This window comes from Juglans regia, chromosome 12 (genome assembly GCF_001411555.2).
Source record: "Juglans regia cultivar Chandler chromosome 12, Walnut 2.0, whole genome shotgun sequence".
Lineage (NCBI taxonomy): Eukaryota > Viridiplantae > Streptophyta > Magnoliopsida > Fagales > Juglandaceae > Juglans > Juglans regia.
In genome coordinates this window covers 21,512,701-21,525,845 of record NC_049912.1, presented here as the reverse complement: position 1 = coordinate 21,525,845, position 13,145 = coordinate 21,512,701, and the positions used below count along the sequence as shown (strand labels likewise).

The 13,145-nt window shown below is 34.0% G+C and overlaps 2 protein-coding genes across 3 annotated transcripts; one reads left to right on the top strand and one right to left on the bottom strand.

Moving 5' to 3' along the window:
• Positions 1-1,647: 1,647 nt before the first annotated feature.
• Positions 1,648-3,104, bottom strand: LOC109005926. Its single transcript, XM_018985020.2, has one exon. It carries the CDS (start codon positions 2,771-2,773, stop codon positions 2,177-2,179), a length of 597 nt encoding a protein of 198 aa, XP_018840565.1. The 5' UTR covers positions 2,774-3,104; the 3' UTR covers positions 1,648-2,176.
• A 4,711-nt stretch (positions 3,105-7,815) lies between these two features.
• LOC109005927 (uncharacterized protein At4g15545-like) lies at positions 7,816-12,501 on the top strand. Of its 2 annotated transcripts, XM_018985021.2 has the most exons (9): positions 7,816-8,202; positions 8,329-8,397; positions 9,869-9,925; positions 10,058-10,127; positions 10,758-10,853; positions 11,056-11,265; positions 11,356-11,398; positions 12,021-12,099; positions 12,188-12,501. In XM_018985021.2, exons 1-9 carry the CDS (start codon positions 7,927-7,929, stop codon positions 12,278-12,280), a joined length of 993 nt encoding a protein of 330 aa, XP_018840566.1. In that variant the 5' UTR covers positions 7,816-7,926; the 3' UTR covers positions 12,281-12,501. The 2 variants fall into 2 exon arrangements, with proteins under 2 accessions (XP_018840566.1, XP_018840567.1); XM_018985022.2 differs by lacking the exon at positions 12,188-12,501 and having other exon boundaries at positions 7,829-8,202; positions 11,969-12,071.
• Positions 12,502-13,145: the final 644 nt, after the last annotated feature.

Here is a 13,145-nt window from a genome sequence, read left to right as displayed (position 1 = left end):
AGATTTGGGTCTAGCCAAATTCTTTCTTGGAATGGAAATTGCAAGATCACAAAAGGGTATTTCTTTATCTCAAAGAAAATATACTCTAGAATTGTTAGCAAATTTTAGTTTACTTGCTGTCAAATATGCATTATTTCCTATTGATACTCGTGCTAAATTTTCAAAAGATGAGGGTGAAGTAGTTGATGACATCTCTAGTTATATAAGATTAATCTATCTTACTCATACCAGACTAGACATCACATTTGTAGTCCACCATTTGAGCCAATTTTTGGATAATCCTCGAACACCACACCTCCAAGCAGCAATGAGAATTATGAGGTATTTGAAATCAACTCCTGGGCAAGGTTTGTTATTTCCCAGCTCTTCAAATATTCATATAAAAGCCTTCTCGAATTTAGATTGGGCTAGCTGTCCGGATATCAGAAGATCAGTCAGTGGGTATTGTGTTTTCATTGGTGATTTATTAATATCTTAGAAATCAAAGAAGCAACACATGGTTTCAAGATCATCAGCAAAGACAGAGTATAGGTCAATGGCTTTTATTGTTTGTGAGATAATGTGGTCGAGCGATATCAAGCAACTCCTGGGCAAGGTTTGTTATTTCCCAGCTCTTCAAATATTCATATAAAAGCCTTCTCGAATTTAGATTGGGCTAGCTGTCCGGATATCAGAAGATCAGTCAGTGGGTATTGTGTTTTCATTGGTGATTTATTAATATCTTAGAAATCAAAGAAGCAACACATGGTTTCAAGATCATCAGCAAAGACAGAGTATAGGTCAATGGCTTTTATTGTTTGTGAGATAATGTGGTCGAGCGATATCAAGCTGGTCAGTCCCATCAGTTACGTTATCCCTTTCCCTAGTAGACACGATGCCCAATAGACTTCGTTAAGTGGGAAAAATCTCCTTACAATAATCATCCAAATCATATCAACAAAATCATTTGTTCCAAAGTTTCACACCAAAAAATAAGTGGAACTACAAAATTCTTGAGGACTTTTGTAATCATTCAAACAATAGGTTCAAAATTGTTTACTATTTGGAACTCGAGACTCATAAATCTTCTAGAATTTTGCAGATTTTTTAATTGGTAGATTTTCCGACTCACCACTTCAAAGTATAATTGAATCGAAAAAATTTACACATTATTTTCAAATCACATATCGATATTTAATTTATTATTTTTATAATTTTATTTTTACACATATTTAACCATCAATATGAATATATTTAAATAAAAAAATAAAAATAACAAATCAAATATTAATATGTAATGTTAAAGATAATAAATAAAATTTTACCATTCGAAACGACCACTCTTGTATTTTATTTTATATTATTATCTTAATGGTCAAATATTAGAGAAACTGATCCAATCAAAATCTGGAACAGCAGTAAGCTGGAAATGGAGGAAAGGTATGCATGACTGTCATCTGGGTACACAACACACCACAAGTGTATGATATGGTCCAAACAGTTCATTTATTGGTACCAAATTCATCATCCCCACCAGTTCACCACCCCACTCTTCTTATTTATTTCAACCATTTACGTTTCTCTCTCTGTTTACACGCCATTAGAACAAAGATCAGGACTATCCAAAAACTTAACTTGGATTCAGAAGAGAATTTGAGAGAAGAAATCGAAGAGAACTAAGCATCTTGCTTTGTTAAGTTATCCCTTCTGCTTCATATAAAAAAAAAAGAAAAAAGTTATCCCTTATGCTTATAGTATTTTACAGTACAACAGGGAAACAAAAGTCCTCACAGATTCAGAACACACTACAGAGCCCACATATTACAAGTTATCTTCCCCACCCCACTATTTTTTTTTTTTTTTTATAAGATTTATTTTCCATTTTCCATTACAGATTACAATACTAAAACTACCCATAAACAACACCCAACAATTACAGAAGCCAAGGTACAACAAGAGCAAATATTATCTAATTCGCCTCCGTAGTCCTCCCGAGTTTTGGATCAACCACCGTTTAAAAAAATCACGGCCGGTTCAGATCCTGAAAACTCGAGATTAAAGTAACGTAGGCGAAAGGCGCAACACAGGGAAGATTTTAGAGAGATGAGAGAGGGAGAGAGAGAGAGAGAGTTTTCTTCCGGATTCAAATGGTCTCCGGATCCGGAAACCAGGTTCTTCACCTGCTTGGAAATGGAACTCACAAATCGAGCCTAAGCAACCGCCTCAGATCTCTGGTGGCCGAGTCATCGACGATGGCTGAAACCTGTTTCTTTTTCGAGAACGATGGAAGCGGCAGCGAGCTCGGCGCCGGAGACGTCGCGAAAGCCGACCCCGCGTACATGTCACACTTCCCGTTCATCGGCGGAGACCTCGGATCCACGATCCGGATCTGCTTCGGCACCATTCTAGGGTCCGGACCCAGCCTCTGCGTCCCCATAACAACCAGACCGTCACCTTCCTTCCTCAGCGCCTGGCTCTTGATATTCGAGTCCAGCGACTCGCCTCTCCTCAAAATCGTCACCTTCTCCATTGAGAGACTCCTTCTCCCCGTCTTCAAGTCGTCGGAGGATCCCGATCTCTTCGAGACCGACAGCTCCGACTGGCTCGAACCGGACCCTTTTTTCTGGTCCGTTTTCTCGAACCGGACAGCCGGTTTTCGGGTAGATCTAGGATTAAATACATAACTCGGGTTAAAATTTCCATAATTACTTCTCCGGCGATGAAAAGCCACCGGATGAGGGTCTCTGACCCGTCCAAACAAACAGTCTTGAGGCCGTAAAACCTCGGTCCCCATAGTTTCAAATCCTCAAACGAACGAAACGAGAAAGAGGAAGATAACAGAGAGAAAAACGTAATGATCTTAGCTTTCTTCTTCCCCCAAAAAACCACCTTTTCTTATTTTTCCTCCCCGCCTCTTCTTCCTCACAGAAGTATGAGGAGAAGGGTCTCTGTTACCTGCTCAGATGAAAACAGGGTCAATTCTGGCTTGCGGAAAAGGCAGATGATATACACGAATATATATAGCGGGGGAGGTACGGGAGGAAAAATATGTGGGGGAGACTTCGTACCCACCTTCGCAAAATGACGCGTGAAGATCGAGAGCCCAGCAGCCACGTTCGAGTTGCTGACCTGACCGACCGGGTCTAATTGCGTTATGTGATTCTTACGTGTGCAGGGGTAGGTGGAGTCCACCTGGCGACCCCCCATGTCTGTTCCGACGTGACGAAGAAGGACCGTTATATTTTAGCTCCATTTCCTTGATTTAAATCTTATTGTGAATTTGTGATTGGTGTGGCCACGCTGTCCGAACTCGTTTTGGAAACGGCGTTAGATTGGCAGGCGTTAGTTGTCGGTTTCCGATATTAATAATCTCTTTGCTGTTGGGTGGTCTCGTCTCGTCCCGTCTACGAGGTGACAAATGGTCACCACAAGCTTTGTGCGTGCCTTTGTTTGGTCGCTACACGCTAGAACAGTAGAACATATATATATATATATATATATTAGCGAAATAAAAAGAATTTTACAAAAATTAAGTTTATATATCAACGTAGTTAAATGTAATAAGTTTACAAATTAATATATTTTACTATAATAAAATATATTAATTTGTAAACTTATTTTTATCAAATCTTTTTATGAATTATACATTTTTCATTACAAAATATTAGATATAAGTTTCGCCTCGTTTGTTTTTATAATCATCTTCATCTCATTTAATCATTAAAAATTTTTTAAATTTTTACACAAAATAAAATAAATAATTTAATTTTTTAAAATTTTAAAATAAAAATAATATTAAAAAAATATATTCTAATAATATTTTATTCAACATTTAATTTTTATCTCATCTCATCTGTAAAAACAAACTAGTCTCCCATCTCCAACTTCTATTTCACTCCTCTTCTTTCTCTTCTAATTCACTTCTCTCTTGCGAACTAATATATGCTCGTTCTCTTCTCCGCTTCGGACTCCATCATCTTATTATATGTGCACTCGCATCTTCCCTTCTTCATCTTCCTCGGGTTAATTCCATCTTGCTACCCTCTGAATAAATAAAAGAACTCTATAATCAAATTACCAAACTCTAGAAAGCGTTCATTCACAATAGTCCATGATCAAAACACCTAACTACTTATAATTGAAACTTATGGTCGGAACTCCTACAATATGAATATAGAAAAATCTTACTCAGCAGCCCTACATCACACGCTTGCAGTAAAAAAAAATAAAAAATAAATACCCACGTCAATAAATATGTAGAGTAAAATTGATGAGTATAATAACTTATGAATTTATTAACCATAACCTAAGTTTGTTGAAATGGAGCAAACAATTGTATGGTTCACATGTCACTGTTCTTGGATTATGAATTTTGAATGTTTCTTCATTTGGCAATGGCAACTTGCCACGTGCTTCTCGAAAACAAAATCACAACCCACTAACACTTATTATTTGCTCTAATGATCAAAATTAAAGGGAATCTCACCTTTTTAAAGCAACAAATCATTGCATAAGACTATATATTATAATATTGAAAAAAATAATGGGAAATATTAAAATAAGAAAATAAAAAACTAAAAAAGAGAGATCCTCTAATCTTTTTTTTTAGGTGGTGGTTCATCATATTGGACTTCGATTTATTCAAGCATTGTAGCACTAGACGTGCAACTTTATTCAAGACATGACATAAGTTGTTTATATATTTGTTAAATGTGACAAGCCTTACCCAAAGATAATACAAAAAATTATATAGACATGATCTTGTGTTTAGATGCATGCTGCAGTGCCCTTTCTTCAATTATGAGACTAGTGCTAGCCAGTGAGGGCTCATGACCATCTACTCCTAACCCCCTTTTTTTTTTTTTTTTTTTTTAAAAAAAAAAAAAATTATGAGCAAGTTGTTTTAGATATAAAAGCATGAAATACAAAGTCTAGCAGGGATATTGATTATACAAAGCTATTGGGAGATCTTTCTCATTATGAAATTTCAGTAAATACCGGAGAATTTGGATTAGGAAAATGTTGCCAAGTGCTTGCGTTGTCGCTGCTCATTGCGCCAGATCATGCGAGCATCGATTTTTAGATCGATGTATTTTCTTCACTTTTCAGATTTTAAAGGATTTTAATACATGCTTGATGTCATTAAATCCTACCTTAAAGATTTAAAAAAAGAAAAGAAAATGGTGATTCTCAAAGAGCTCCAAATTAGACTTGCTTTCATAAAAAATTAATTTTTAAGATATAATGTATTATCAAATTAAGTTTGCGCTTGTATATATAAAGTTTTGCTATTTATAAGTCGATCTATACAAATATTACTTATTCTGAAATCGTAACTATAAGAAAAATTCAAAATGTAAATATATTTTCTTTTTTAATGTAATAGACTTTCGTATCACTAATACAATTATGTACTTGTAAATAGAATATATATATATATATAAGAGTAAGATTAGTAATTAAATTTCACTATTCTTCTATAAGAATAATGAGTGTACGTACCTTGTTTTCTGTCCCCACTGAATTCCCCAATGGAATTGCATTTGAAAAAAGAAGGAAATAAAGAGAAAGTGGGAACAAATCTAAGAAGCTTTTAAAAAACGTGGGCTCAAAGGAACCTTTTTTATTTTTATTTTTTCAAAATAAGAAGTGAATTGCAGGGAAACAATAATGCTATCTTGTTTCTCCTATATTCACATTTTTATAAAAGAAAGTTATTATAAATATAAAGAGATTATATAAAATAAATTAATAAACTGACGTGATTTTATAAAATCTGTTAGATCTATTTTATAATAAAAATAATTTTATAATTTGACATATCACATCAAATCATGTCAATTTATGAATTTATTTTTATGTATTCTTTTTGTGATTAAAATATTTTTATTTTATCAAATAATGCTTTGGAAAGGGGTAGTGGAAAGTGGAAACATCCTCCTACATTAAAAAGTAAAATAAAAAATAAAAAATAAAAAAGAAAAAGAAAAATGATGGATAAAGCTAAAGTGTATGGGAGGAATCATGAAAGCTCTTTATGCTCAAGTGTTTTAGAGATGCTTTGGTCACCCTTGGGGAATGCAGCTGCCTTATATCAATTTGTGTTGCAGATTCACCCATCAATGTTGACCTGCCTACCTTGCATCATTTTCTTCAAACAATATTAAACCCAAACTTTATATATATATATATATATATAAAAGCAATGCTACATACAGTCTGTAAATGAAAATTACAATGCAAGCTTATGTAATTTTATCTTTAAAATTTCTTAAAATTATAACAAGATCTCTCCTAAAATAATATTTTTTTTCTCATTTAATAAAGGGTCTGCACATACAGTCCCCGCTTACAGTCTGCAAATAGAATTTATATATATATGCCCCATCCATGTGCCGATGCTGCTATATATGCGGTCGGGTAGTGATAGGCTTACTACTCTATTACTATCTATCTACTACCAAAAGACATTTTAAGTTTTTTTATTTTTTTATCATTTTCTTTTAAGTATTTTTTTAATATCCTTAATCACTAAGAAAAAATTAAAAAAAAATATTTACTAATACACACTTTCTTAATCATTAAGTAAAATTAAAAAATTAAAAAGAAAATCAAATATAAAAAGAGTAGTAAATAGGTAGTAGTAGGGTAGTAACTCTATCATTATTCTATGCAGTCAATTTGAGTTTTTGGAATCTTACAATTCTTTTTTTCTTTTTTTTTTTTTTTTTTTAATGGGATCTGTTCAATTTGTTTTTTTTTTAAATATTGGTTCAATCATTTTTTTTAAAATAAATTGTACTAAATTTACACATCTCTTCAACTTATTTAGTATTACTCTATTTTACGATATTTAAAAAAATTCACACGAGATAACAATAAATGCCGTAGAACACAAACTTTATGTATTTATTTTTCAAATTTTTGTTGCCGATAGGAGTCGAGGTCCTTCAACTTTCTATCAGAACCACGTTTTCTTTATCACTTCTGCCATACGTAGTTATTTTTATATATTTTTTTATATATTTTACAGATACGATTGATTAAAGTAATTATTTTATATTAAAAAAATAATATAACTAATTACATTAATATATAAATAAATACATAAAAATAACTGCACCGAAATTTTTTGTTTGTTCATACCTTTGTGTATGTGGTCGTGACGAGTCAGTCTGCTGGAGGTATGAGTCAGATGTGGGGCGACATGGGGCTTCGAATTCAATGTTTGTGTCGTGGAGTTGATTGAGCTATGAAATGTCAATGTGTGTATTCAAAACCCAAAGCACTGTAGTTGTAAGTGTGAGGCCCAAACATGTAATCTTATCAACATCAATTCGGCCCAACCCATCTCCTGTCGTGCCCAAGACTGCCTGAATAGAAACATCCTCTTCAGGCTTCAAACCCACTTGACTAATTTCCCTTTTTGTTTTTTTTTAATAAAAGAAATATATTGAGAAGGTGTGCGTGTTGTCGTTTTATCTCGACTATTCTCTTCCCAAACTTTCATTTCTGATATCATTTTTTATTTTTAATTAAAAACTTTATCGATATACTTTTTTTTTTAATATAGTAGTGTCTATTAATTATAAAATTAAATAAATTTTAAAACAATAGAAAATTTATAAAAATATATTATACTATTTCCTAATAAAATATTTTTAAGGAATTTAAATTTATAAAGTAATAAATTATCAAACAATAAAAAAATATAATAAAGAATACATCTTAATAAAATATTTTTAAAAGCTTATATTAATAAGATTTAAATTATAAAACAACAGGAAAATTATAAAAATATATATAAATATAACCATTAACTTACAATTATAAAACACGCGCAGATTCTCTCTCGACAGTCGTACCAATCTCTGTTCATGGTAGATCCAATCGGTCTTCCACATTTGTCCCTTTCTCGAAACAATCAGAGAAAACAAAATAGAGCTGATGGCGAAGGATTCTGGTGGCCCCAACTTCGATCTTCCCCAGGAGGTGTTGGAAGTGCTGCCGTCCGATCCTTTCGAGCAGCTCGATGTGGCCCGCAAAATCACCTCCATTGCCATCTCCACCCGCGTCTCCGCTCTCGAATCCCAGTCCTCCGCCCTCCGCTCCAAACTGGCCGACAAGGACCAGCTCGTCGCCGACCTCCGGGCCCAGATTGAGGATCTCGATGCCTCCCTATCCGATACCGCCGATCAACTCGCCCTTGCCAACGAGGAAAAGGTCCGAACAGCCCCTAACCCGATTCAGTTCTTATTGGTTACGAAAAACCCGGTATAGTTCGTTCATTTTTTTTTCTGGGCGTTCTACTGATCATTTTTTTTTTGTTGGGCATTCTATTTGGTGCAGGAGAGCTTGCTAAAACAGAACGCTTCGCTGTCCAACACCGTGAAGAAGCTTAATCGAGATGTCTCCAAGGTACCGCCGATTCTTTGCACCGACGGCTACATTTTCTGAATTATCGCTTTTTAGTCCGTTGGATTATTTACTGCCACGTAGTATGGTGCACTGAATGAGAATCGATACATGGTGGTAATTGATACCGTCAATTGTTAAATTAACGCCTCGTTTATTTTTGTAAATGAGATGAAATAAATTGTTAAAATTTAAATAAAATATTATTAGAATATATATTTTTTAATATTATTTTTATTTTAATATTTAAAAGAGTTGAATTGTTTATTTTATTTTTATATATAAATTTTAAAAAATTGTAATGATGAGATGAGATGAGAAGTTTCTTAAAACTAGGGCTGCAAACGGGCCGGTCCGGTCCGGTCCGGTCCGGTCCGGCGATGGACCGAAAATTTTCGGTCCATTATTTTTCCGGACCGGACCGGACCGATAGCTATCGGTCCGGTCCGGTCCGGTCCGGTCCAGTCGGTCCGCCCTCTTTTTTTTTTTTTTTAATAATTAATAAAAAAATTTATTTAAAATACTAAATTAAACTAAGTGACTTATTAATGTGGATTATGTAACAAACTCAATAAAAAAATATTTTATATGGTCAATGATAATAAATTAGATGAAAATTATATTATTAATTTATATAATTACTATATAATTAACTAATTGATATTATATATTTATTAATTCATAGAATATTAACAAGTGTTAATAGTATATTTAAAATTTTATATTGTTAATAGTGATAGATTAAATGAAGATATATATAAAATATTGTTAATTTATAGAATATTAACAAGTATTAATAATATATTTAAAAATTTATATTGTTAATTGTACAATTATTATATATAAAATATATATAAAAAATATTTTTTTTTTTTAATTTTTCATTCGGTCCGGTCCGGTCCGGTCCGGTCCGAAAAAATTGTGGACCGTGGACCGGACCGAATGATTTCGGTCCTCTAAAATATGGACCGGACCGGACCGGTCTAAGTCTCGGTCCGGTCCGGTCCGGACCGAAACGGTCGGTCCGGTCGGTCCGTTCGGTCCGACCGGACCGTTAATCACCCCTACTTAAAACCAAAGAAGATTTCTATTACGTTTGATTGAATAGAGATTATGTTGGGAGAAATGTGAATTGATGATAGCTTGAAACAATTTCGTACTGCAACAATTTGATATCATTGATTGTATATTACAGCTTTTTTTTGGTACCTCAAAAACAAGAACAAAAAAACGTGAGTTTGGTTTCGTTTATTTAATTCCTAAAGACCGATGCTTTACCGACAAAGTAAATGTGTACTCGTGTGTGCCTCCTATTTTGCTGCTAGGTGTTTGTGTGGACCTGACTATACGAATGTAGCAGCTAACAATATGTGTAGATCTTTTCGAGCACCTTTCTTTATACAAATGATTGAGTGTAGATTCGGGTTTTGTAGTTGGAGGTCTCATGGGGTCGTACTGTATTGGGTGTTTGCAGTTGGAGGTCTTCAGGAAGACACTCGTGCAATCTCTTCAAGAGGAGGATGAAAATAATGTGAGTAATCTAAGAAGTTCTGGTCTAGCTTAATGTGGCATTTTCATCAAACCTATTCATTGTGAGTGCAATACTAGCTGCCTGTTTTAGTATATCTGGTTTCTGCGATTACTGAATCTGGTTTCGCCACAGGCCGGGGCTCCAGAGGTTGTTGCTAAGATACAAAGCCAATCAAGTTTATCTTCTGCGTCACAGATAGGAGGTCCTTTACTTTTTGTTTTTGTTCCTGCTATCCTACCTAGCTGGATTCTAGGTGTTTGTTACTTATTTGCTTATCAAATTGATAAATATCCCAACAGTGGATTGATTGTGCATGGAAATGAAACTTGCGGACTTATGGATATTAATTTCTAATCACTTTAAACTCATAAAATAAAATATAGTTTTAATCCCTTCATAGGAAATTTTTTGAGCTCGAGATTTAACTTATTATTTCATCCATGGCCTTCCATGGCCAAATGGTAAGATCCCCTTTCATCCCCTTTCCGAAGGTTGAGGTCTGGATCAATCTATGAAAGGAGAGGTTTTTGGGTGCAGGAAGTACCTTTACAGCACACTGCCATCTGATCTGAAGAAAAGTTGAAAATGATGTACTCATAAACAGCCATATGTTTCTCGAATTCCTTTGAGAAAATTTTCCACATTTCTTTTGACAGTTTATATTTGCTTGATTAACTTTTGAATGTGCTTTGAAACGTACTGCACTTGATGGTTGAAAGTGCTTTTGTTATGAAAAGTTACACCAAATATTTGATGCATTTGGTCCGAGTTTCTCAAATATTATTTTGCAGATACTACCATTAATCTGAGATAGGTTTTCTATTTTTTTCAGACGATGATGCCACATTTCCATATTCTAGATATTCTTCATTCCAGAGTCAGAGGCCTGAACTAGGAAATTCATTTGCAGAGGATCATGAGGCTGATGGTATGTGCATATTATAACTTGAGGTGCATATTATAACTTGAGAGTAGCTGTAAAGATCAGAGTTTCTTCCCTTAGGCGTTTGCAATATGTGTCTTGCACGAGTTAATGCCTAGATAGATATGCAGGCTATGCTATATTGCTTATGGATTTCAAAACCCTGCAACTGAGCATGTCAGTTATGATTTCTGACCAATCCTTGCAGTAAGACCTCGCATCTCACTTGGCCTCCTATTAGCATCCCAAGCTGGCACACCTCAGCTCACTCCTCCAGATTCCCCCCATAGCCTATCTGCATCGGTGTCTCCAGCAAGAACATCTAAACCTGTGTCTCCAAGGCTGTATTCAACGTCTTCTTTGGTGCACTCAAGCCATCATGGTTCGATATCAAGCTCTGACACAGGATCGCATAGTGGTTAGCACTTGGGCAAGTAGATTGCTTATGGAAAGTTTTTCTTTAATTTTCTTATACCATTTCATTAGTCACTATCTTAATCTGTTTCAGGAAGAACACGGGTTGATGGGAAAGAATTCTTTCGCCAAGTCAGGTAAAAACATGGAAGTTTGAGATCCAGAATAGTCGAACCATTTCTAACACATTCATGCGCTATCAAAATCATGCCAAAATCAATAAAACTAATATAATTAGCTCACGTGTCCAGTATGACTGAAGTGGTGTATCTTTTGTTAATGGAATTCCATATGCAACATTTAGCAGCTTACAATGTTTCAAACTTTCTACTTTTGTAATGGAACATATATAGCATCCTCATGAATAGGATCAAACCTTACTCATCTGGACTAGACTCTCCAGTTCATTTGTAACCCAAAGCTTTTTATTCGGAGAAAAAACGATCCGGATATGGGGATAGCAGCTGAATCATTATGCTTTTATAATCCAAATAAATGTGGCATGACAGATTATGCCCCTTGGGAAATAATTGTGCCTCCTTTCCCATTATGCATTGCCTTTCCCTTTCTCAACTGATCAAGTAAAATAGATTTTCGCAATTTTTTTGGGAGCAGTTTTAAAAAAATTTAAAAAACAGTTTACTCAAGCTACTTTAACAACTCTGGAACCCGAGTTTTGTGCTTATATGCTCATGATTTGGTTCTAGGCCTTTCAAATGAAGGAGCTTTTCATCTGATCCTGTATCTTCCTGTCATCAGGATCCGAGTGTCTTACGAGCAGTTTGGTGCCTTTCTAGCAAATGTTAAGGAATTGAATGCCCACAAGCAAACAAAAGAAGTATGTACTCTCTCTCTCTTGCTGTTAACACTTCCTGTACTGTACTGACCACTGACCAGCATCCACTTATGCTTCTGGGATATTTCAGGAGACTCTACTCAAGGCTGATGAGATTTTTGGCCCAGACAACAAGGATCTTTATAAGATATTTGAGGGGTTGGTCACTCGCAATGTCCACTGAAATTGCATAGCTGGAACTGTGATTACAGTTTGCAAGCAATGTTGATTATTTCTATAGTCTTTAGAGCAGTTCACCCTGTATACCACCTCAATAAAAAGTGCAGCGAAACGATTCTTTGAACTCCTGTTCAGTTGGGTGTCGGGTAAACAGTACACAAAGTGAAAAAAACAAAGTAATGAATAATGAAATCTAATGGCATTATATTTTGAAAAATGCTATTTATACTTACAAGTTTTACTTCTATAACAATACGTTCTAATGTGTTTGCTATCGATATGTTAAAGATTATAAAATTTAAAATTCAAATTAAAAAAAAAAAAATTTGAGAAAATTGTGCTTTTACTCAATACATGTGTAAAATTGTAAGTATATACAGCATTACTGATTACTCTTATAGTTTTCGTCTGGCCCATTTGGGCTTCAGAGAGAATTGAAACCCCATCTGTAGCAAGTTAATGGTAATGAAATCTGAGCTGCAAGTGTAGGCTTTTTGATGTCTTCAATGAAGTTATGAAGGCAATGCCTTTCTCCATAAATTGGTATTAGCTTTCTCATTTTAACCGTTATATATTTAATTTTTTTTATATATATATTTTATTTATTAATTAAGAAAGTGATTATTAGTGTATTAATATTTTTTTTATATTTTTTTAAAATATTTAAAAATATTAAAAAAATATGAATAAGAGAAATTAAAAAATAAAATAAAAAAGAGAATTCTTAAAACTATTGACAACGTTGTAAAAAACAATTTCGAATCAAGTTTTGACAAAATACATTTACTAATGACGTAAGATAACATGATGTAATTCATTATTGTAAAATTTTTATTGCTTAATTAATGAATTTATATTATAAATTTGTT

Excerpts from the sequence above, each read along its gene's own strand:
- LOC109005927 (XM_018985021.2), top strand. The coding sequence starts at position 7,927 with ATGGCGAAGGATTCTGGTGGCCCCAACTTCGATCTTCCCCAGGAGGTG. Across the intron at positions 8,203-8,328 it reads CCCTTGCCAACGAGGAAAAG|GAGAGCTTGCTAAAACAGAA; the intron begins GTCCGAACAGCC and ends TATTTGGTGCAG. Across the intron at positions 8,398-9,868 it reads TTAATCGAGATGTCTCCAAG|TTGGAGGTCTTCAGGAAGAC; the intron begins GTACCGCCGATT and ends GGGTGTTTGCAG.
- LOC109005926 (XM_018985020.2), bottom strand. The coding sequence starts at position 2,773 with ATGGGGACCGAGGTTTTACGGCCTCAAGACTGTTTGTTTGGACGGGTC.